Source organism: Bombyx mandarina, chromosome 08 (genome assembly GCF_030267445.1).
Source record: "Bombyx mandarina strain Sakado chromosome 08, ASM3026744v2".
NCBI classification, from domain to species: Eukaryota; Metazoa; Arthropoda; class Insecta; order Lepidoptera; family Bombycidae; genus Bombyx; species Bombyx mandarina.
In genome coordinates, this window is record NC_143215.1 from 14,044,694 (window position 1) to 14,066,764 (window position 22,071).

The window sequence follows — 22,071 nt, forward strand, 5'->3', positions numbered from 1 at the left end:
CTGCCCTGGACCGTGATAGGGGGGGCAATGGAGAGGCATGGAGTGCCCCTCTACCTCCGCCGGCTGGTTGGGTCCTATTTGGGGGCCAGGTCGGTCGTATGTACCGGGTACGGTGGGACCCTTCATCGTTTTCCGGTCGTGCGTGGTGTTCCGCAGGGGTCGGTTCTCGGCCCCTCTTGTGGAATATCGGGTACGACTGGGTGCTGAGGGGCGCCCTCCTCCCGGGCCTCCGCGTTATTTGTTACGCGGCGACACGTTGGTCGTGGCCCGGGGGGATGATTATAGGGAGTCTGCCCGTCTCGCCACAGCGGGAGTGGCCCTCGTCGTCGGAAGAATAAGGAGGCTGGGTCTCGACGTGGCGCTCAGTAAATCCGAGGCTCTGTGGTTTCACGGGCCGCGGAGGGCGCCACCCGTTGACACCCACATCGTGGTTGGAGGCGTCCGGATAGGGGTCGGGGTGCAGTTGAAGTACCTCGGCCTCGTGTTGGACAGCCGGTGGGCTTTTCGTGCTCACTTTGCGGAGCTGGTCCCCCGATTGATGAGGACGGCCGGTTCTTTGAGCCGGCTGCTCCTGCTCTACGCGGGGGTGGTGCGATCGATGGCCCTGTACGGTGCACCTGTGTGTGCTGAGCCGCGCAACCGGGCCACTGTGGCTCGGTTCCTGCGCCGGCCGCAGCGCACCGTTGCCATCAGGGTCATCCGCGGATATCGCACCGTCTCCTTCGAGGCGGCGTGTGTTTTGGCGGGGACGCCGCCATGGGAGCTGGAGGCGGAGTCACTCGCTGCCGACTATCGGTGGCGCAGCGAGCTTCGTGCTCGGGGCGTGGCGCGTCTCCCCGAAAGTGAGCTGCGGGCGCGGAAGGCCCATTCTCGGCGGTCCGTGCTCGAGTCGTGGTCGAGGCGATTGGCCAACCCCACGTGGGGGCTACGGACCGTCGAAGCGGTTTACCCGGTCTTTGATGACTGGGTGAATCGTGGCGAGGGACGTCTCACCTTTCGTCTGGTGCAGGTGCTGACCGGGCACGGATGCTTCGGGAAGTACCTGCGCCGGATAGGGGCTGAGCCGACGACGAGGTGTCACCATTGTGGACACGACCTGGACACGGCGGAGCATACGCTCGCTGTCTGCCCCGCTTGGGAGGTGCAGCGCCGTGTCCTGGTCGCAAAGATAGGACCTGACTTGTCGCTGCCTGGCGTCGTGGCGTCGATGCTTGGCAGCGATGAGTCATGGAAGGCTATGCTCGACTTCTGCGAGTGCACCATCTCGCAGAAGGAGGCGGCGGGGCGAGTGAGGGAAAGCTCTCCTCACTACGCAGAAACCCGCCGCCGCCGAGCAGGGGGTCGGGACCGGGGTCGTATCCGTGACCTGGCCCCCTAAGAGCTAGGGGTCCCACCCGTTTTGTGCGGGGAGAGACCCAGACGTGGGGTGGCGTGCTTTGCACGCTCACCCGCAATAGGAAGCCGGGTGATGGTAGACCGCGTTCCCCCGACCGCTCTGGGGGAAGGTGTAACGCGGCGCCATCAAAGCGGGCTCTCGGCCCGCTGAACGAGGGAACCGGTGGTCGTGTCGCTGGCGGCCACCGGTCCGGCGTCCGTGGGACGGTGGGATGGATGTAATGTGCTCTGCGTCAACCCTGTCCCGCCGTTTCAATAGCCCCGACTGGGCTCCGGCCCGGTCCGAGGTAGGGCGCCGGTTGTGAGCGGCAGGAGTTTTTAGTGAGGTTCAACTCCCACATACCTCACCTGCCGCGCGGGTGGGGATCCGGCGATTTTCTCCTGTGGAAAAAAAAAAAAATGGGTGAAACTATGGATAGGCAGGTTTTGCATCAAAATTTATTATATTTTAAATAAATTGCAATATACCTACATAATTATAAGCATGAATATAAAACATTGTGGGTTAGGCCACTTTTGCGCTGAGGGCCTCATAATATGAGAACGGTCAATTCGTTACTTGTCTTCTGGTTCGTGTCCATCTTTTAGGAAGTTAAAAAAGTACTGCCTGCCGTTAGTCACGTCCGCCCTCGTTCCATTTCTATCTTTATTTTTGAATTCTTGTCAAGTATCTGTCTTAGTCTGTGTCTAGTCGTTGACTTGCCTTATGTTTCTTTTTTTTTATTGCCTTTGTAGGCAGACGAGCATACGGCCCACCTGAGGGTGAGTCGTTACCGTCGCCCATGGACTTCAGCAATGCCAGGGGCAGAGCCAAGCCGTTGCCTACCGTTGAGTACTCTCCACAAACCTCGTTTGAAGAAGGACAAGTCATAGCGCTCGGGAAACACCGTGGAGGGGAGCTCATTCCATAGCCGGATGGTACGTGGCAAAAAAGATCTCTGGAAACGCACTGTGGATGACCGCAGTGGCTCCCGGTAGTATGGATGAACTCTACCCCGGTGGCGGGCGGTGCGATAGTAAAAACGAGATGATGGAATCATCTCAAATGTCCTGTCAAAGAGGTTGCACGCCGCGACAACGCGATTCCGAATGACTTCCATTATGATATCTGTTATGTTTGTTTCACAGATGTTATAAAATAAACAGAGGTCCCGCAGTAGTCGAAATTCGACTATAGCTAATTAGAATTGTAAGCTTGTACACTATTATGATTGTATTTTATACTTCTATAATCACAAATTTCGCCAAGACTACACTATAAAAAATATTAACAAAGACAAACAATATATAATCTATTCTCAATTTGACAACAGACGTCAAGAACAAAAGTTTGACAATAAATAGTATGCAAGCGTGTGTACGTCAAATACATGGTATGTAGTGTGTGTAATGTTTTCTTTATTGATTTAATGTATCTTTTATGCATTATTTTAAAAAAATATTAGCATTGTGCACTTCTTCTCTATACTCTCTATAAGTGTGGAAAATTTCATACTCCTCCGTCCGCGCAATTTTCGTAAAAAGGGATACAAAGTCTTTGCTTCACGTATTAATATATAGATAAATAGACGACATTTACAAAACGTAATATGTAGGTGCTACGACTGAATCGTGATCGACCGTTTTGTTTACAAATCGTTTTAGTGAAAACGTGACGAGGATTTTTATTATTTATTCTCCTTGTTTGAACGAAACATAACTTATTCTTAGATCTCGCTGCGAGTTCAAGTCTGTTCAAGTACAAGAACGTAGTTTGTCGGCGCTAATTAAGAACATCATCAATATTTTATGAGGACATTACAGGTACCGGTGGATTTACACAAAGGGCAGTCGGGGCAAGTGCCCAGGGCGGCAAATTTTTGTAGGGCGACAAAATTTTGAAAGTGTTTTTTTTTTATCTTATCAAGATTGCTCATTAAAATTAATTACTGACCCGGCAGACTTCGTGGTGCCTCAATCAATAAATAAAAAAGGTGTAGCGCGGCGCTATCAATCGGGCTCTTGGCCCGTCGACCGAGGGAACCGGCGGTCGTGTTGCTGGCGGCCGCCGGTCCGGCGTCTGGGGACGGCGGGATGGATGTAATGTGCACTGCGTAAACCCTGTCCCGCCGTCTCAATAGCTCCGACTGGGTTCCCACCCGGTCTGGGGTAGGGCGCCGGCTGTGAGCGGCAGGAGTTTTTAGTGAGGTTCGACTCCCACATACCCCACCTGCCGTGCGGGTGGGGATCCGGGATCCGGCGATTTTCTCCTGTGGAAAAAAGAAAAAAAAAAAGAACAAACAAAAGGAATCCGTCCGACGGGGGACATGTCAAAGGAAAAATAATATTGTTATTTTTATTTAATTTCGAGCATTTTGATATTTATCTACCTTTTAAACCTTCTCTGGACTTCCACAAATAATTCAAGATCAAATTAGCCAAATCGGTCCAGCAGTTCTCGAGTTTTAGCGAGACTATCGAACAGCAATTCATTTATATATATATATATAGATAAATGAAAGTACATACTTGTTGAACGTCAAAAAGAACTACTGCCAATTCACAAAAACTAGACTCCGTCCTGAGAAGAACTGGCAAGAAACTCAGCGGGCATGTCTTTTTTTTTAAACTAGTGGTCCCTCTGTAGTCGAAATTCGAATTTCACCAAGAGTACATACCGGTAAAATGGGGCGATTAGGGACAAATTCCAACTTTATGACCAATTTTAAGGTAGTTGTTGATGTATATAATGCTATATCAGGATCAAAATAATTGAGTCTCGGGGACATCTTTGTTGTCCAATTTAAAACTACGCAACTAGCATTCCAGTTTAAGCAAAAAAAGCAAAGATAGGTGTAATCCCTATTTACCGGAAATTGCGGTTAATTGGGACGAAATGAGAAATTTGCTATGGTTGTAGGGTTTTAATTTATTTATTTAGTTGCATAAAAAATATTGAAAAGCTGAAAAAAGTACATGGGAGATGTCACCTCTCCCCCACTCTGAACAAATATTAAATATTTTATTATGTATTACTTAGACATTTTTATCCACCTTGAGATTTCATTGTTCTTGTTACACGTCTGTGCAAAATCGACTTACTTATATTAAATTGCTTAGCTATTTCAACTAAAGACTTATTCCCAATTTCATAGGCTTCTATTGCTGTTTTTAATATTAAGGGATCATATCTCTTATAAGGCTTTGCACTCTTTGATACATACACGCGCGGCATATCTAAAAATAGAAAACAATACGTAACTGATAATATAAATATTTACCAAACAATAAAATAACACTTTGATAATTTTGAATAAAAGTTCTAGACAAAAACATCATGAATAAACCAGCTTTATACCAACAAATTTAAAAAATATTGTTATAACTACATAGACAACCCTACAAACCTGTACCTATTTATACTTAGGTCGTTTCCATTTCACGTATTCTCATCCCAATTGACCCTTTTTTCGTTGTTATTTGTACCTAAGACGTCCCCAATATCCCCAAAAACAACAGGTTTTTACATGTACATATTTTTATTTTATCAAATACATTAAAACCAATAACAACTGAGACTTACCTTTAATATATATGATGGTTCAAACACTAAATAACGTTTATAAATCACAGTCGTCTTCTATTAATATCAAATAAATAAAAGAGAGCAAAGTTTCTAGCACTAAAATAATTACCACCACAGGACGTTAATTTGAAACGCGATTTTTTATAAGTTAGCAGCTATTATCATGCATATTCAGAGTTGTTTTGTAAACTTTCAACATTCTACTATTAAACTACAAAAAATTGAAGATTTTGCAACGAATATAAAACTAATATTAAGCGTCGAAAGATTTTCCCGTGTTTTTCCCGATTCGCCTCTCAATCCCTAATCGCCCCATTTTACGGTACACACTATCTTCGATCACTATTATTATTGAAGCACACTATAGACAAATGATGTTAAAGACATTTTTTTTTGTACAATTTTTCCTAAGTTAAAGACAAACAATATTAATCTATTCTCAATTTGACCACAGACCTTCAACAATGACAAAAGTTTGACCATAAACACTGAGAATATGTGTGTGTGTTGACTCAAATGCATAGTAGTGTGTGTAATGTTTTCTTTATTTATTTAATATATATTTTATGCATTATTTAAAAAAAATATTAGCATTGTGCACTTCTTCTCTATATTCTCTATAAGTGTGGAAAATTTCATACTACTCCTCCGTCCGCGCAATTTTCATAAAAAGGGATACAAAGTTTTTGGTTCACGTATTAATATATAGACATTAGTTTTTTTTTTTACATTAGATTTTTTTTAAATATTCACTTTTACAAGAGCTATTATAACTTAACAATTATTGCAATATTGAAATGCCCGGTGCGTGCAACTCATTCCCTATCATATTGTCTATCGGTTACGGTGACCCCTTATCACCAGGCTACCTGTACTCGGTATATTATGTCGACCAGAACGATTGGTATAGGCAAGATTGTCGAAAATTATTTATAAAAAATTGGTAGGCAGCGGCTTGGCTCTGCTCCTGGCATTGCTGACGGTAACCACGTACCATCAGGTGGGCCGTACGCTCGTCTGCCTACAAAGGCAATTAAAAAAAACCGCATTCAGATATCCGCCTTCCGAACACTTGATCCGAAAAACAAAAACATTAAAAACACGAGCAAATGATTTGAATCGTTCTAAAATCAGACCCACGTGTGTGTTGTGTGCTGCTCTCGACTGTGTCTTGCATTCCGGATGTGCGGGCCGCTGCTAATGAATATAATGAGCCAAATAAATAAAGTGGAAACATTTCATGACGTTGTATTATTTTATAGGTAGACGATTCGAATATATATATATATTTTTTTTATTGCTTAGATGGGTGGACGAGCTCACAGCCCACCTGGTGTTAAGTGGTTACTGGAGCCCATACACATTTACAACGCAAATGCGCCACACACCTTGAGATATAAGTTCTAATGTCTCAGTATAGTTACAACGGCTGCCCCACCCTTCAAACCGAAACGCATTACTGCTTTACGGTAGAAATAGGCGGGGTGGTGGTACCTATCCGCGCGGACTCACAAGAGGTTCTACTACCAGTTCAGCCTAGCTGAGCGATCAGAATTATTTTATGGATTTTCATTCGCAAAGTCACCGATTCGTCCATAGAACAAAAGTTTAACCCTTTGAACGTGAACCGTCGATATATCGTATCTCTATTGATGCGTATAAAGTGCGCGGCGTGGGAACACCGACTTTTTGCGCAGTTTGATTATAGCTGTCGACCTGTAAGATCGTGTACATGTATAACATTTAAATAGATTTATGACATTTATAAATAACCATTTAAAATTATTTTGCTGTGAATTTAGAATCGGTTATTGTTTTTTTTTTGGTTATAATTTCTTTCTAAGGTTCTTTTTTTCAGAAATCCTTTAGCAATTTAAGCAACATATTATTATGTAAAAATAAGCTCAGCAATAAAAGGGTTAAGTTATTTTTTTAAAAACATATATAAATTCAATTTACGTTAATCAGTCGTAAGTTGTTATCGTCGCTCATACGGACTTATACTTTAAAACGAGAATAAGAAGGTCGATTAAAGTTTTGAATTTTTTTTTACATAAGGGTGCCGATATAAAACGCAATGCCCATCAATTTGGTTCTCCAAATAACCACCAACCTATCCGCGAAGAGATCAGAAAGGTTTCTGCCGAGAAGCGTGTATTATTTTAAACAATACGGAACCTTCGTCAGGTTTGAGCCCCGTGAACTCACCTAGTAGTTAAGGTTCCGCTGAAATAGCCGCTCAAGGCTATCAGTTTAGGTAAGACAAAAACAAAACGGAACTTGTCACAAGAGAATACTTCAGGGCCGTAGTGCAAAATGATGACACAAAAAATATATATATATGTATATGTAAAGTCCAAAGTCTGAATTTCATGAAAACAATAACACACATGGAGCGGGAAAGTGTCGATTTATTTAATAATCTAACCAGCGAGTGTTTTATGCGAGACTCATATTTCATTAATGATTTCAAGTCATTTCGGATCCTCCCGATCCACTAACGGTGCTTTTAGGTACCCCAAGCACCGGGTCATCGTTTTCGTCGAACCCGGCGCTTGCGACGAAGGGCTCGGCGAGTAAATTAACCCACAGACACAGCCCACTGAGTTTCTTGCCGGATCTTCTCGGTGGGTCGCGTTTCTGATCCGATGGTACATTCTACGAAGCACGGCTCTTGCTAGGGATTGTGTTAACAGCATCGTCAGGTGTGAGCCCCGTGAGCTCACCTACTAGTTAAGGTTACGCTGATATGGTCTCTCTAGACCACCAGCTTAAATAAATAGTAATAATAATGATTTAATTGAATGGAGACCGCGAATGGGCAAACAAAGTGCAGGACGCTCTCAGGCTCGGTGGAGTGATGATGATTACTGTTTAGTATGTCTCAGTACAGTACAGAACAGTATTGTTTTCGTTCTATTCAATTATGTTAGTGTTTAAAAATTTATAACACCATTCCTATCGCTTCGTCGCTGGCCGCTGTCGGCAATGACCCCACGCGAATCACAAACCAAATTAACGTCTTCATGGCTCATTGTTTGGATATTTGGATAAATTAATATCAGCCGATTTATTTTCGACTATAAATTTAGTCGCAGAAGCAATTAATTGGTATGGCTTCATTGTAGAGGCGAAACAATTTTGTTAATGGGCATCTAATTTTAGATCGTTAGGCTGTTGTCTCTTGGATTTGTTTTATTTAATTAACGTCAACAACAAAAGAGTTTGTTGGAAGAATTTATTGCGTTGGAGATATAATACAATGCGGCTAAATTTTTCTTGCGACAAGGAAGTTTGCAATATTTTCTTCGATATTCACGGGTCGTATGTACTGTCAGTGCCACGTTCGTACGGATCCATCAGATCCAATAACTCTGGCATTAGATACCTTCAGTCTAACACTAGGAGCAGGCTTAGGGATCCCGATAACCGTAGGTACTCGTCGAACTCGGCAAAGAGTTCGACGTGCAACCTAACCCATGTATCAGCCCGCTGAGTTTCTCGCCGGATCTTCTCAGCGGGTCGCGATTCCGATCCGGTAGTAGATTCATTCAGGAAGCAGCTACTCTTGAGTTGTTAGGTCTTCTTCGGAGGCGCTCGGGCAGCTGTTAGCAAATTTCACCCCTCCTGGCTGAGCCTTGCTCGCCTACCTGTCCTGGTGAAACTGGAAAGGCCTCTGGGCCACCGGTAATAAAAAAAAAAATATTTCATTGTATGATTTATTATTTTCGACCTTTGTATTTTTTTTATTGCTTAGATGGGTGGACGAGCTCACAGCCAGTGGTTACTGAAGCCCATAGACATCTACGACGTAAATGCGCCACCCACCTTGAGATATAAGTTCTAAGGTCTCAAGTAGTTACAACGGCTGCCCCACCCTTCAAACCGAAACGCATTACTGCTTCACGGCAGAAATAGGCGGGGTGTGGTACCTACCCGTGCGGACTCACAAGAGTTCCTGCCAACAGTAATAACGCAAATTATAATTCTGCGGGTTTGTTATTTTTATTACACGATGTTATTCCTTGACGGTAGAAGTCAATAGTGAACATTTGTTGAGTACGTATTTCATTAGAAAAATTGGTACCCGCCTGCGGGATTCGAACACTGGTGCATCGCTTCAACACGAATGCACCGGACGTCTTATCCTTTAGGCCACGACGACTAATTTTGAACAGAAAGTTCGTTCTGTGTCAATTGGAACGTAAAAGTCTAGAAATATGTTTTATAAAGAAATTGAGGGTAGTTAGCACAATTTTTAAATGTCGACGAACACCTTAGTCGTTCGTGACCACGAAAACTGTAAAGGAAACGTCGGTTATAATATAATGACAATAAAAAAGGTGAGTTTAAATCGTAAAAGTTGTTTTAATTGTGTCTATGAGTCGAAAAAAAATTCTAATTTGATATAGGAAAATAGTAATTTAATTTGTTTTTTAAAAATTCATAAAATTTATTCTAATGAATATGTAGTAAAATAGTTAATCCTATATGTAGGTCTAACTCAAAATACAAGTGTTATGTAACAGTTCTATTTTGATACTTTGTATTTATCTTTTTTAAATTCATTCAGACCTTTATTAGCTAATTCACCTTGTTTTTCGTTTCTTGGAAAAATACTCATGAATATGAATTAAGTAATAATAATCGCCTTTTGTACGTTATTAAAATTGAGAAATAAACTTGAATTAAATTAAATAAACGAATTTTTTTTTTTGAAAAGAACGCAAACACTCAATCTAAAAGTAGGCAGCGGCTTGGCTCTGCCCCTGGCATTCCTGAAGTCCATGGGCGACGGTAAACACTCACTATCAGGTGGGCCGTAAGCTCGTATGCCTACAAGGGCAACAAAAAAAAGCATGTATTTTGCTTGTAAGACATATTTTATATCTTCTTTGCCAAATCCAAATAAACACATACACATCACAACAGAAATATTGATTTGACAACAACGATATATAAAAATTACGTTATCAAATACAATAGTTTAGTTCATAAATAAAGAAAGTTTATTTATTCATATTCTGTGCGCGTCGTTCATTCGATTTAGCTTAAAGTCTGTGGACATGTCATGTTATTGTTGGCACTTCTGGGAGCATATCTGGCATAGTACCAATGACGTAAGGTAGGTGGTGCGCTAGTCATTTTAACACATGTGGTATATTTCATAAATTTAACGACAGTAACACCGAAACATCGCCTATATTCGCTTTAAATTAGAGTAAATTAACCCACAGGCACAGCCTATTGAGTTTCTCACCGGATCTTCTCAGTGGGTCGCGTTTCCGATCCGGTGGTAGATTCTGCGAAGCACGGCTCTTGCTAGGGCTCATGTTAGCAACGTCGTCAGGTTTGAGCCCCGTGAGCTCACCTACTAGTTAAGGTTACGCTGATATAGCCTCTCAAGGCTCTCGGCTTAGCTAGCAAAAAAAAAGCGAAACATCGCCTATATTCACTAGGAGATAATGTATGAGGAGAAACTGAATCATTGAGATCCGATTATTGAGCATATCTTTCACGATCCTATGACGTATTTGATAAATTAGTTTTACGGATTTGCTTGCGAACGTTTCACGCTATTTTTAGTTTATTCTCGAATTACGGCCGCTCTATTATAGATAGCGAGCCACAAGTTTTTCCTGATAGATAAGCAACACAATCGATATGGGAAAATTAAATTGGTTTTTGTTCAAAATCGCTAGAGGCCAACTGAACGCCAGTAAAAAAAAACCAATCGAAAAGCAAGGAAATTTTAATTAAATGATCGATTATTATATTGGAATCACTAACGTAGTTCTATCACGCGTTGTCTCTGTGTGGCCTAGATTAGAACTACCAGATCTCTGTCCGTGGATGTCGTAAAAGGCGTCAGGATTCTCTGGAGAATAGATCGGAGCGTTCTCAGAGTATTATAGCAGCCTACTGCAATCGTCAACTGGCATTTATTAGTAAAGCGTTTTTTTGTTGTCCTTGTAGGCAGATGAACATACAGTCCACCAGATGGTGAGTGGATACCGTCGCCCATAAACTTCAGCAATGCCAGGGGCAGAGCCAAGCCGCTGTCTACCGTTAAGTACTCTCCATAGGCCTCGTTTGAAGAAGGACATGTCAAAGCGCTCGGGAAACACCGTGGAGGGGAGCTCATTCCAAAGCCGGATGGTACGTGGCAAAAAAGATCTCTTGAAACGCACTGTTGATGAACGCAGTGGCTCCAGGTGGTATGGATGAACTCTACTCCGGTGGCAGGCGGTGCGATGGAAAAAACAAGATGACGGGATTATCTTAAAGAATTGTGCGTGTTGTCAGGTTGCACAGGTAATAGTAATACAATACAATTGAGATTACCACCTCATGTCTGTGGAGGTTTCTCAAAATCTGTGGACTCTGTGGGCTCCATGAGGACCGATCTAGCCAATATTTTTCTTTAAATAACAGGTCTACGCCAATCACAGCGCGCGATGTCAATTATCGGCTATAATCTATGGTTAGCTCGCCGTTCATTTTGACCTACCCTTCACACGAGTGCTCGTAGTTATAAAACAATTTATTTATAGAACAAATTGAGTTCCCGTATTCGACATCAATCGTAAAAAGTTTTATCTGACGGCTAGTAGGTACATAAAAACAGATTTTTAGTGCCCAACGCACTTTTTTCTAGCAGACACTGAACGTAAATACGCAAGTAATAAATGATATTTTTAAGTTTATCGAGTTTAACGTATGATGGTAGTCTTATTCGTACGGAAATACGTGGTAGGAGTCTGATAGTTCCTTCATATATGTCTGAGTGCAGGTTCAGTGTGCTTAGTGTGATTTTTTTAACATTCTCGATAGCGTAAAAGTTAACTCAAATTTGTATGTTGGAGAGGTTTGTGTCTCAAATACCTAATATAAATGGAATGAAATGAAAGTAGAGATAGAGAGTCTACATTATAGCCACACTAAATATTTATAATTTAAATACCACAATATGGTTTTGGATAAATCACCTTTTTACTTATCACATATAAATGTGGTTAGGTGAAATTGAATTGTGAATTGAAATTGTGAAACTTCGAAATTTAAATATTGAATTTTTTTATAATATTTGTTACAGCAAACCAGCCAGTATGCTGTCAGCTAAGCGAAGGTGTCTCTGTGGTGCTGCACCAGACGAACATCACGCGGCTCACAGCGCGAGCCCTACATGCGGCCGGCTACCACTTGCATATTATAGAGCATTTGTTAGTACCTACAATTACATTTACCTGTCCTGGTGAAACTGAAAAGGCCTAAGGGCCAACAGTAATCCTTTATTCCTAAAAAAAACTTTTACGTACGTAGATATGAGATTGTCAACAATAAAGAACCAGACACAAACAGGAATACAATAAAAAAAATTTTTTTGATCGATCCTAATAAATATAAAACATATTTCTTCACTATTTTAGTGAAATATGAAGTTATAATGAATTAAATTATAAGTTCTAACATATTTTCAAATCATCTCACATGTCGATTTTTAGTTTTTGTTCTATAACGAACTCATTGAACGTTTTGGCCCCAAATGACGTCATACCTAAGGAATTTGTACAATACAATTTTTCTTAAAAATTGCGCGAATTTTTTCCGAAATCAAACCTATTTTCTTATTAACGCCAGTATTAAAATTAAATTAGAAAATATCCTTAAGAATTAAGTCACAGTAAACAGTCCAGAGTTTTCCTTTTCAGATCGATAATGGGCGCTCCTAAGCTAGAACACGTTGTTGTCGAAGACCTGATAAGGATGCCACGCCTTAAATCATTGTAAGTGAACCTTCATCCCTGAAATTTTGTAATTACTATATTGTAAATCGCTGGAGTAGACGGGTTCTCGAGTGGAGACCGCGGAACAGAAAACGTAACGTAAGACGCCCCTTGGCTAGGTGGTGTGATGACCTCCGAACAGTGGCCGGCAGGAGATGGACGAGGAGAGCGAAGCAGAGAGAGAAAGGACGAGGATCGGGCGCAGTGGTGTGGATTGGGAGAGGTCTATATCCAGCAGTAGATGACTGTGGGTTGCTGATGATGATGATATTATAAATGGACCTTCCTTTTATTTTGGAAAATTTCTATGCTGACATGTATGATGATTTTTTTTTCTTTTTTCCCTATGTATTCGCTGGTAGCCTTAGAGGCTATTACAGTTACGCCCGGACGGGTAGATAAGCTCACGGGCTCAACCTGAAAGAATTTACTAGCACTAGTTCTAGCAAGAGTAGTGCTTCGTAGAATCTACCGCCGGATCGGAATCGCGACCTACTGAGAAAATCCGGCGAGATATTCAGTGGATATATGTGTACCAAATCATCACTTTCCTGCCCTTCTCCCAGTCACCTGGGGTCGGCGCATTCTTCTTCCATACTCCTCTATCATATACCATTTCTTCGCTCACTCCCCTCTTAGAAATATCGTCTTGCACGAAATCCATCAATTTCTTTTTAGGTCTATCTCTTCCTTTTAAAGCCTTCCTCCACATTCATAGTTAAAACTCTATTACCAACCTCATTGTCATTTCGTCTCATCACATGTCCATAACACCTCAAACGCGCGCTTCTCAACTTCTCTGTCACAGGTGCCACTTTAAGACTTCAACTAACATATGCATTCCGTATTCTATCCATTATCGTTACTCCACACATCCATCGCAACATTCGCATTTTTTGCTGCATGCAATCGCCTTTCATTCATGTCTATACTAATATTATAAAGAGGAAAGATTTGTTTGTTTGTTTGTTTCGAATAGGCTCCGAAACTACTGGACCGATTTGAAAAATTCTCTTTCCATTAGAAGCCGACATTGTCCCTGATGAACATAGGCTACTTTTTTTTAATTTTATTTTTCTTGGTTTCATGTGTGTTTTAATGTTTCGGAAGCGAAGCGAGGGCGGGTCGCTAGTGTGTGATATGTGTACTAAATATTCAATTTTAATTAATTTATTATACAAGAATCGTAATATGTATTGCCTATTTTTGCTGCAACTCAGTCAAGCGCTTCGGTTTGAAGCTGTAGCAGAGCCTGATATACAAGAGATATATGTATCAACTTCGTGTTTTAAGACGGAGGGCGCCATTTCGGTACATTGAGCGGTACATTCTCGTCTACTTAAAAACAATAAAAGAACTACATAGTATATTTGATTGATAATTGTTAATAAAAAAGAATAAGTTGATATGTTAATATTTCGTATTCTTGTTTTAGTTTCATAACCCAAGCGCCGTTATTGCATCGCGTTGCCCCACTCCCCGCCTTGCCGGAGCTACGCACATTGTACGTATGTATTTTTTTTATATTCCTTTTCGAGTAACTTTTGTTTTTAATAGCACAGTGCTAACTCAAATTTGTATGGAGTATGGAGATGGAACAGCGCCCCTAGCGGCAAACGTAGGCAAACGTTCGAACTCCATACAAATTTGAATTAACTGTTACGCTATCGAGAGCCTTAAAGAACTCGCACTAAGCACTCATATGGATGAAGTTAAGTGATCACCGGAGTCCATAGACAATAACAACGTAATCGCCGCCACCGTTCTTGAGACATTAGTTCTAAATCCTCAGTTTTAAAACACAACAGTTACTACTACTTTCAAGCCTAAATGCATTAATGCTTCGCAGCAGAAATAGTCGGGGTAGAGGTACCTACCCGTGCATGTTTACGTCCTACCACCTGTATAGTAAAAAAGTAGTAAAAACAATATAATAAACGTAACAAATGCGAAATTAAGCCGTAACAGTAGTTTTAATTTATTTCAATAATGAATGTCGCCCGATTTATTATCGGCTATAAATTTTGTCGTAGAGGCAATTAATTGGTATGGCTTCGGTATCGCGGCGAAACAATTTTGTTGGTGGGCAACTAATTTTAGATCGTTAGGCTGTCTCTTGGATTTGTTATATTTCATTTTCGTTAGCGGCAAAAGAGTTTGTTTGAAGAATTTATTGCATTGGAGATATATCAATACGGCTAAATTTTACTGCCACGTAGGTCACCGGTGACCTACGCGGCGCACTGAAGTAATTATCTCGATTTCTGTTACTAAGCGCCTAGATTTCCTAGCTTGGCCTTCTTTTGTATTATACGTTTTAGTCTTTTAAAAGCTAGTCACTTAAAAATAAATTCATTCTCAGTATCTTCGGATTCCTCTTTCCCAGAGTCCACTACATTTTCCGACGCCTCAGTACATGGTACATACAGACCTACATAGTAGTCAACGTGTTAAAACTACTTTTAAGATTTATTATTATATTATACGTCCTAAGTGCGGTGGCCACGAAAACTGTAAAGTAACTGAAAATTTATAAAAACAATATTATAATGAACGTAACAAACGCGAGATTAATGCGTGAAAATAGTTTTAATTTCGTGTTACTATTGTTGATCGAAGAATGTGGCGGACTAAAGTGGCGGATGAAAGGCGATTGCATGCAGCAGAGATGCGAATGTTGCGATGGATGTGTGGAGTAACGAGAATGGATAGAATACGGAATGAATATGTTAGAGGAAGTCTGAAAGTGGCACCTGTGACAGAGAAGCTGAGGAGTGCGCGTTTGGGATGGTATGGACATGTGATGAGACGAAATGAAGGTGAGGTTGGTAATAGAGTGTTAACTATGAATGTGGAAGGATATAGAGGAAGGGGTAGACCTAAGAAGAAATTGATGGATTGCGTGAAAGACGATATGAGTAAGAGGGGAGTGAGCGAAGAAATGGTATATGATAGAAGAGTATGGAAGGAGAAAACATGTTGCGCCGACCCCAGGTGACTGGGAGCAGGGCAGGATAATGATGATGATGATTGTTGATCGAAGAATTTCGTATAAGTTTTCGGTACAAATAAATAGGCCACATTTATACCACGAGCGATTGAAAACTAGCCACCGAGTCCGACACGCTTCGTACTGGAGTGTGGTAATCAATGGACAATTCGTAGACCACATAGACAGTTCATCACGCATTCACCTTCAGCCGGTTTAATAGTGCATTTAATGATGTAGCATGATCACGACATCAGGATTGTTGGAGGTGCCGAACCTCAGCCACGTCCACGACAGCAGGAAGGCGAATACGTCGCTCTCCTACCTGCAAGCCATGTGAGTATGTTGACGTCACTAAATAACAAACTGCTATTCGATTTGTAAAATTACTACAGCTTTTTTAATGGCTCCTCCCAAAAAGGAAAATGTTCTCAATTCGATTGTATTAATTTTTTTCTTCGGAACTTTTTTCTAGAACTTTGCTAATGCTCCTCATGTACTCCAATTTAAATTGAATGAAAATATGATCTAGTAGTTTTTTATGTATTATTTTGATAAATTAATATTTAATTGATTTAAACTATGATGAAATTCTCATTTTATTTTTAATCAAGTCGAATTTCTGATTCATTAAAATTTTATATATTTCCAATAATGGGTCTTAACAAAGATTAAAAGGAGTACGCAAACAAAAAAACGACCATTTGTTTTGAAAATCAGCAGTGGTGCCCGTAAAAAAAATCTACAATAATAGGATAATTAATAATAGGATAAATCCACAATAAAGGCGGGAACAACGACATCTCCGTCATACTACTTTAATAAATCATTTATATAATTCGAAATTAACAATTTTTGTTTCTGTAGCGATCTAGAAGGGAACCACATAAAGACAATACCGTCGCACGCGCTGCGAGTGCGCGCCGATCAAGTGTAAGTCACTAGGTACATACCGAGTTACGCTGTTTTATTTTATACCCTTCTTGTGTAAAGTCTCAATAGGGCCCGTAGCTTAATTAACCGTTAAACCCACCATTAATTACTTAACAAGTTAACTGCCATGTAGGTCATCGGTGACCTCCCTGGCGCACTGAAGTAATGGTCTTTTTTTTTCTTTCTTTTTTTCCTACCCGTGCTGATAGCCTCGAGGGGCTATATCAACGTTACCCTAATCAACGAGCGTGTAGGTGAAATCTCGGGGCTCAAGCCGGGTGTGTTGCTAACAATGGCCCTAGCAAGAGCAGTGCTTTGCAGAATCTACCACCGGATCGGAAACGCGACCCACTGAGAAGATTCGGCGAGAAACTCAGTGGGCTGTGTCTATCGGTTAATTTACTCGTTGAGCCCTTCGTCGCAAGCGATGGGTTCGGCGAGGATAGTGACCGGCGCTTGAGGTACCTAAAAGCACCGTTAATAAATCGGGATGATTCGTAATGACGTGTTTAGGGCGACGTCGACTGTTTACCATTCAGTCCACAGGATCGGGTATGTAATTTCCGGTGGCCACGGTAAGAGGGTTTTCGTGTCGTGCCGCCTTCTCAAAGTGGCGCAATGATGCCGAAGTGTATAGACCTACTTACTGATTGAGTCAAGCTCCAGGTCATCATAGAGATAAAGTACTGTTGATTTCTGTTACTGAGCGCCTGGATCGCCTAACTTTACCTTATTTTGTTTTAAAAGTATGTTTTAGACTTTTATGCCTTTTAGAAATAGATTCATTCTCAGCATCTTCGGATGCGTCTTTCCTAGAGTCTACTAGATATTCCGGCGCCTTAGTATGAAGATCGCAGACAGAAACCGACATAATTACTTCAGTGTGCCGTATAGGGTACCGATGACCTACATAGCAGTCAACGTGCTTAATGTTACAATGTACCATAGTTCATAAAAAGCTATTTCTTGTACACTTTTTGCTTTAGATATTAATTCAGTGCTGTTGATAATTGATGCTGGCGTGACGTAGTCAATTGCGTGCGCTCTGAAACCAGGCCGCTTTTAATCTCAGTTCTGACGACAGCAAATTTTGTCATATTTCGGTCAGATCGTACGTCAAACTGGAATATCCTCGACAGTCAAATAAAAACGGGATCGCGCAGACTTTTGAACGCATTTCACGTCTCATATTTGAGGCCGTCCATACTTAGTTAGTATGGAGATAATGAGATTTAAATTTACTTTTACACTACTTCGCAGGCAAAAACAATACGCGCAAAAATAATGTTTACTGCTGCTGATAGGCTGGTTTTGCAAATTTATTAGATATATGTTTTAAATTAATTGCAATATAACATAAGCACGAATATGAAAAATTGCGGGTTAGGCCATTTTTGCGCGGACGGCCTCATTTCCTAGACGATTATAGAAACCCAAAAAAATTTAAACGTATTCATTGTAGAAGTATTAATTCTATTTGTTAGCGCATAGAGTCGAGAGTCGTTCTTTTTTCTATTCGTAGGGTGGCAAGATTGGCGATGTTGATGGTGAGCTTTCAAAACAACTCGATATCCTATTAGAATCAAAACACAATTTTTGTTGAAAGACTGCAAAAAGCACTGCAAAAAGACAGTACTGAATATTATATTTCTGACTAAATCAGAATTCTCATGTATACTTATTATTTTCTTCGGTTTTAGCGGTTTCATAAACGCAATTAAATCGTAAGTTTTTAGGGATTTCGATATTAATTTGACACCAGATGAGCCGTGAACTATAGGCAAGCAATAAAAACAACGTAAAGCACATCGGTAATCCTATCATTACGGTTTTATCCGTTAAATTAGTTTTAGGTGATTCACGTTTGATCCGGCCCTTTGGAGTCTGCCGTCGACCGATAAGGTTTGGTCACGATGCACGCACGTGCCCTGATGTGTGGAACCAATGATAAAGTATAAGTTTACACCTTTGATTCTTATCGGTCAATACATCGAAGAAACTACACGTGGCCGCACTGCAGCACGTATTAAGAAATAACAACTTGAACAAGAAGTGTAGAAATATATTGAAACTGTTTTCTAAAACAAAGAGGTTCAAGGCTCGCGGCTTTTAACACTAGAATTAAAATATCGGGATCGAAAAATTACACTAACATTGCACGGAATGCAATCAAAGACAAGTAACGCGTAAGTTTCCTTGCCTTGGAGGCACAGGCAAGATCGTGTTTTACAATGTGTCTAAAGGCTGTAAGTAGTTACCGGAGCCCATAGATTTCGGCTAGGGACATGAGATTAAAGTCTAAGCTGCATTACATAGCCGCTGCAACACTTTAAAATCAAGAACGCGCAATCAGGATTGTTTCGCGGCAGAAATAAACACATGTCCACACTATCCAATAGGCCCTATCACCAGTGATTCCGCAAATTTTCATTTTTTCCTGATTATTACTAAATTTACAACTAATCGCTTGGGTAAATCAATGGAAATCGTTTTTCGTTTTTGCTATGGTACTTTTCGTACACGTGCGCCTTTGGGAACGGTCTCAAAGTCTCGTATTTATTTATTGGGACATTGCTTAATGAGGCAATAACTATTGAGTTATTTTTGGCTACGGGCCCACAGATAATATTGCGCGTTTCCCGCCGAAAAATTCCGTGTTTCCCGCTTTTGTTTATTTCGGCCTGTCCGCTATGATTTTGTGTTTGACATTCATCCACATTTTATCCATCACAGTTGAACTTATTTCTAGAATTTCTTCTTTCAGTTCATTGAACTACAACCTGATCGAGGAAGTTCCGAAGCATGCCTTCAAAAACGCGCAAATTTCAAAACTGTAAGTTTACTTATGAATAGTATAGTAGTATATATAGTATACATTACGTACTTTTAATAATTTTATTGATCGCCTACACTGGCACTTTTTCTATTCGCACAGCGTGAATATCAGATGTAATGTTGAGTTTTCCGTGTAAGTTCATCTTTAGAGATTAAAGATTAGAGATTAGAGATTAAAGATATACAAAAAAAAAACTCAAAATAGCGCTCACGTTTCCTTCAATTAGAAACGGATGATCTATAAGGCTTTGTAAAGTTGAAACAAAAATGACAACGTCACTACGAGTAAGACAAAGATTTGCAAATGGCCATTATGCTGCTTATATTAAAATATTGTTACGCGTTTATTAAATATTATTACATTTCATTTGATAGGAGCTTCAAAGGGAACACTAAGCTGAAACGCTTGGATGAGCATGCATTTGCGGGAAATTTACTATTACGACAGCTGTAAGTATTTTATAGACAAAATACAGATTTTTTTATGAAATTAAAATACCCGAAACACTCATCCTCATCGTACGTTAAAGAATCAATTTAGGTAATTTTGAGTATCCCATAAACTTAAAATACTCAATCGAGTGATCCAGTGATCCACCCATCTAAGCAATAAATAAAAAGAGTGAAACATTTGCCTAGAACATTGACTGTGTGTCATTTATGATTCTAAATCAAACATAATATTTTGTTCAAGTTAAATGTAACGTCAATGACAATTTCCCGCCCAATCATTCAGAAATATGTCGTTTTGTTTATCCGTTATTGCGTGAAAGATCCTAAAAACAAATAAACACAATTCCGCATTTATAATACTGTAATAATATTGTGATGTGCGTCACATTTGTTTTTAGCGTTGTGCTTTATTAATACCGTGAACGGCAAATGTTTCGGTTATTTGTACAAAATTATATTTCATACATAATTAAATTATATTTCATACATAATTATAATTGATTTTAATGATCATTATGTACATAAAATTCGTATTAAAAATTTTAAATAGCATTTTAAATTATTGACCTTTTTGGATTCGAGGACGGCCATTTTGGTTCATGTAAAATGTGTTTATTCGTATAACCTCGGCGCCATTTTAGAATTGCGATTTGTCTTTCAGAGATTTAAGCAACACAGCCATTACCTCGCTACCAACTAAAGGTCTTGAGAAACTGCAAATACTCAGAATTGAAAGGACTCCATCATTGAAATACATACCATCGATTTACGAATTTCAGGTTTGTTTTCTTTTTGTTTATCTAATGTCAAATTTAAAACGCCTTTTACTCCCGCGTTTATTACTGTCATTATATCGAGGAATAGAAGGTTGTTCGGTTCAAGCGACATTACAGGAGAGCCATTTAAAGCTTAATTTAAAAAAAAATATATCACAACAAAAAAAACTTCTTCCGCAATTTAAATGGAGTAAGCATAATAGAATTTCAATTAAAAAAATCGAACTGATAATGCTAATACCAAATAAAACGGACCTTTTATTAATAAATTTAAATGTCGCGTATTAAGCGAAAAATCGCTTAAGTCAAATAGCTTTTCACACCACGTTAATATTTCCGAGGGCGCTAATAGCTTATACTCGTAGTTCGTCAGCCGTCAAACGCCCGATTAAATCTATTATTATCGATTGAATCTTAATTAAATCTACGACACCCGAAAAACGAGGAAAATACTATGTTCTAATGTCACTGATTATGTGGCTTCACGACCTTTTAGATCAGGGGTTCCCAAACTTATTTTGTCTACTGCCCATTTTGAGAGTAAATTATTTTTTTACGACTACATTCTTTCACCTACTTAAAAACCACTATAGCGAGAGCTCAGTCGGTTGCTAAGAGTCTTCCTAGATGAAATTACAAATCGCCTTCCTAGCCTCTAAACAACGCCCTCTTTTTTTTCTGGGTCTCTTACCGCCCCCTTTCGACCTGTAGCGCCCACAAGGGGGCGTTATCGCCCACTTTGAGAAAGGCTGTTTTAGATATTGGACAGGGCCTATAACGACTACACATAAACTAAGACAGGGATTCAAAAAGGAACAAAAGAAAAGAAATGGCACGAGGGCGGTCGTGACTGGCGTCAGGCGGTATTTTCAATGCCTTCCTAAAATACGTACACGAACCAAACGACAAAGACCGCAACTGACCATTCATATATGTACATAAAATATACGACAAACGAATGAATCGACCGTTCAGGACCTAATTGGTCAAGCACTTATCGCATAGTCGATCTCACGTCTCGAGTTCGGTGGCGTAGTTTCGCTTGCCTAAGACGCCATCTTAGATAATCGGTCATAAGTCATAAGACCTCGGTCGGTGAGGCCGTGTTCGCAAGTGTTGAATCACTTGGATGTGTGTTCCGGTCACCGTTCTCGTCGAACCCGTCGCTTGCGACGAAGGGCTCGTCGAGTAAATTAACCCTCAGACACCGCCCACTGAGTTTCTCGCCGGATCTTCTCAGTGGGTCGCGTTTCTGATCCGGTGGTAGATACTGCGAAGCACGGCTCTTGCTAGGGTTCGTGTCAGCAACGTCGTCAGGTTTGAGCCCCGTGAGCTCAC

General features: G+C 40.5%; 1 protein-coding gene across 2 annotated transcripts in view; it reads left to right on the forward strand.

Annotated features, from left to right (window-relative positions):
* Lgr1 (Leucine-rich repeat-containing G protein-coupled receptor 1) overlaps positions 1–22,071 on the forward strand; it is a 52,904-nt gene that overhangs the window by 25,330 nt on the left and 5,503 nt on the right. The window contains exons 2-9 of one of the 2 annotated variants that reach the window (XM_028180152.2): positions 12,057–12,183; positions 12,673–12,747; positions 14,183–14,251; positions 15,977–16,072; positions 16,604–16,669; positions 19,434–19,502; positions 19,880–19,954; positions 20,619–20,736. In XM_028180152.2, the coding sequence (XP_028035953.2) occupies positions 12,057–12,183; positions 12,673–12,747; positions 14,183–14,251; positions 15,977–16,072; positions 16,604–16,669; positions 19,434–19,502; positions 19,880–19,954; positions 20,619–20,736 (695 nt within the window). Of the gene's footprint in view, positions 1–12,056; positions 12,184–12,672; positions 12,748–14,182; positions 14,256–15,976; positions 16,073–16,603; positions 16,670–19,433; positions 19,503–19,879; positions 19,955–20,618; positions 20,737–22,071 lie in introns of those variants that run through there. The other variant, XM_028180153.2, reaches the window with a different exon arrangement.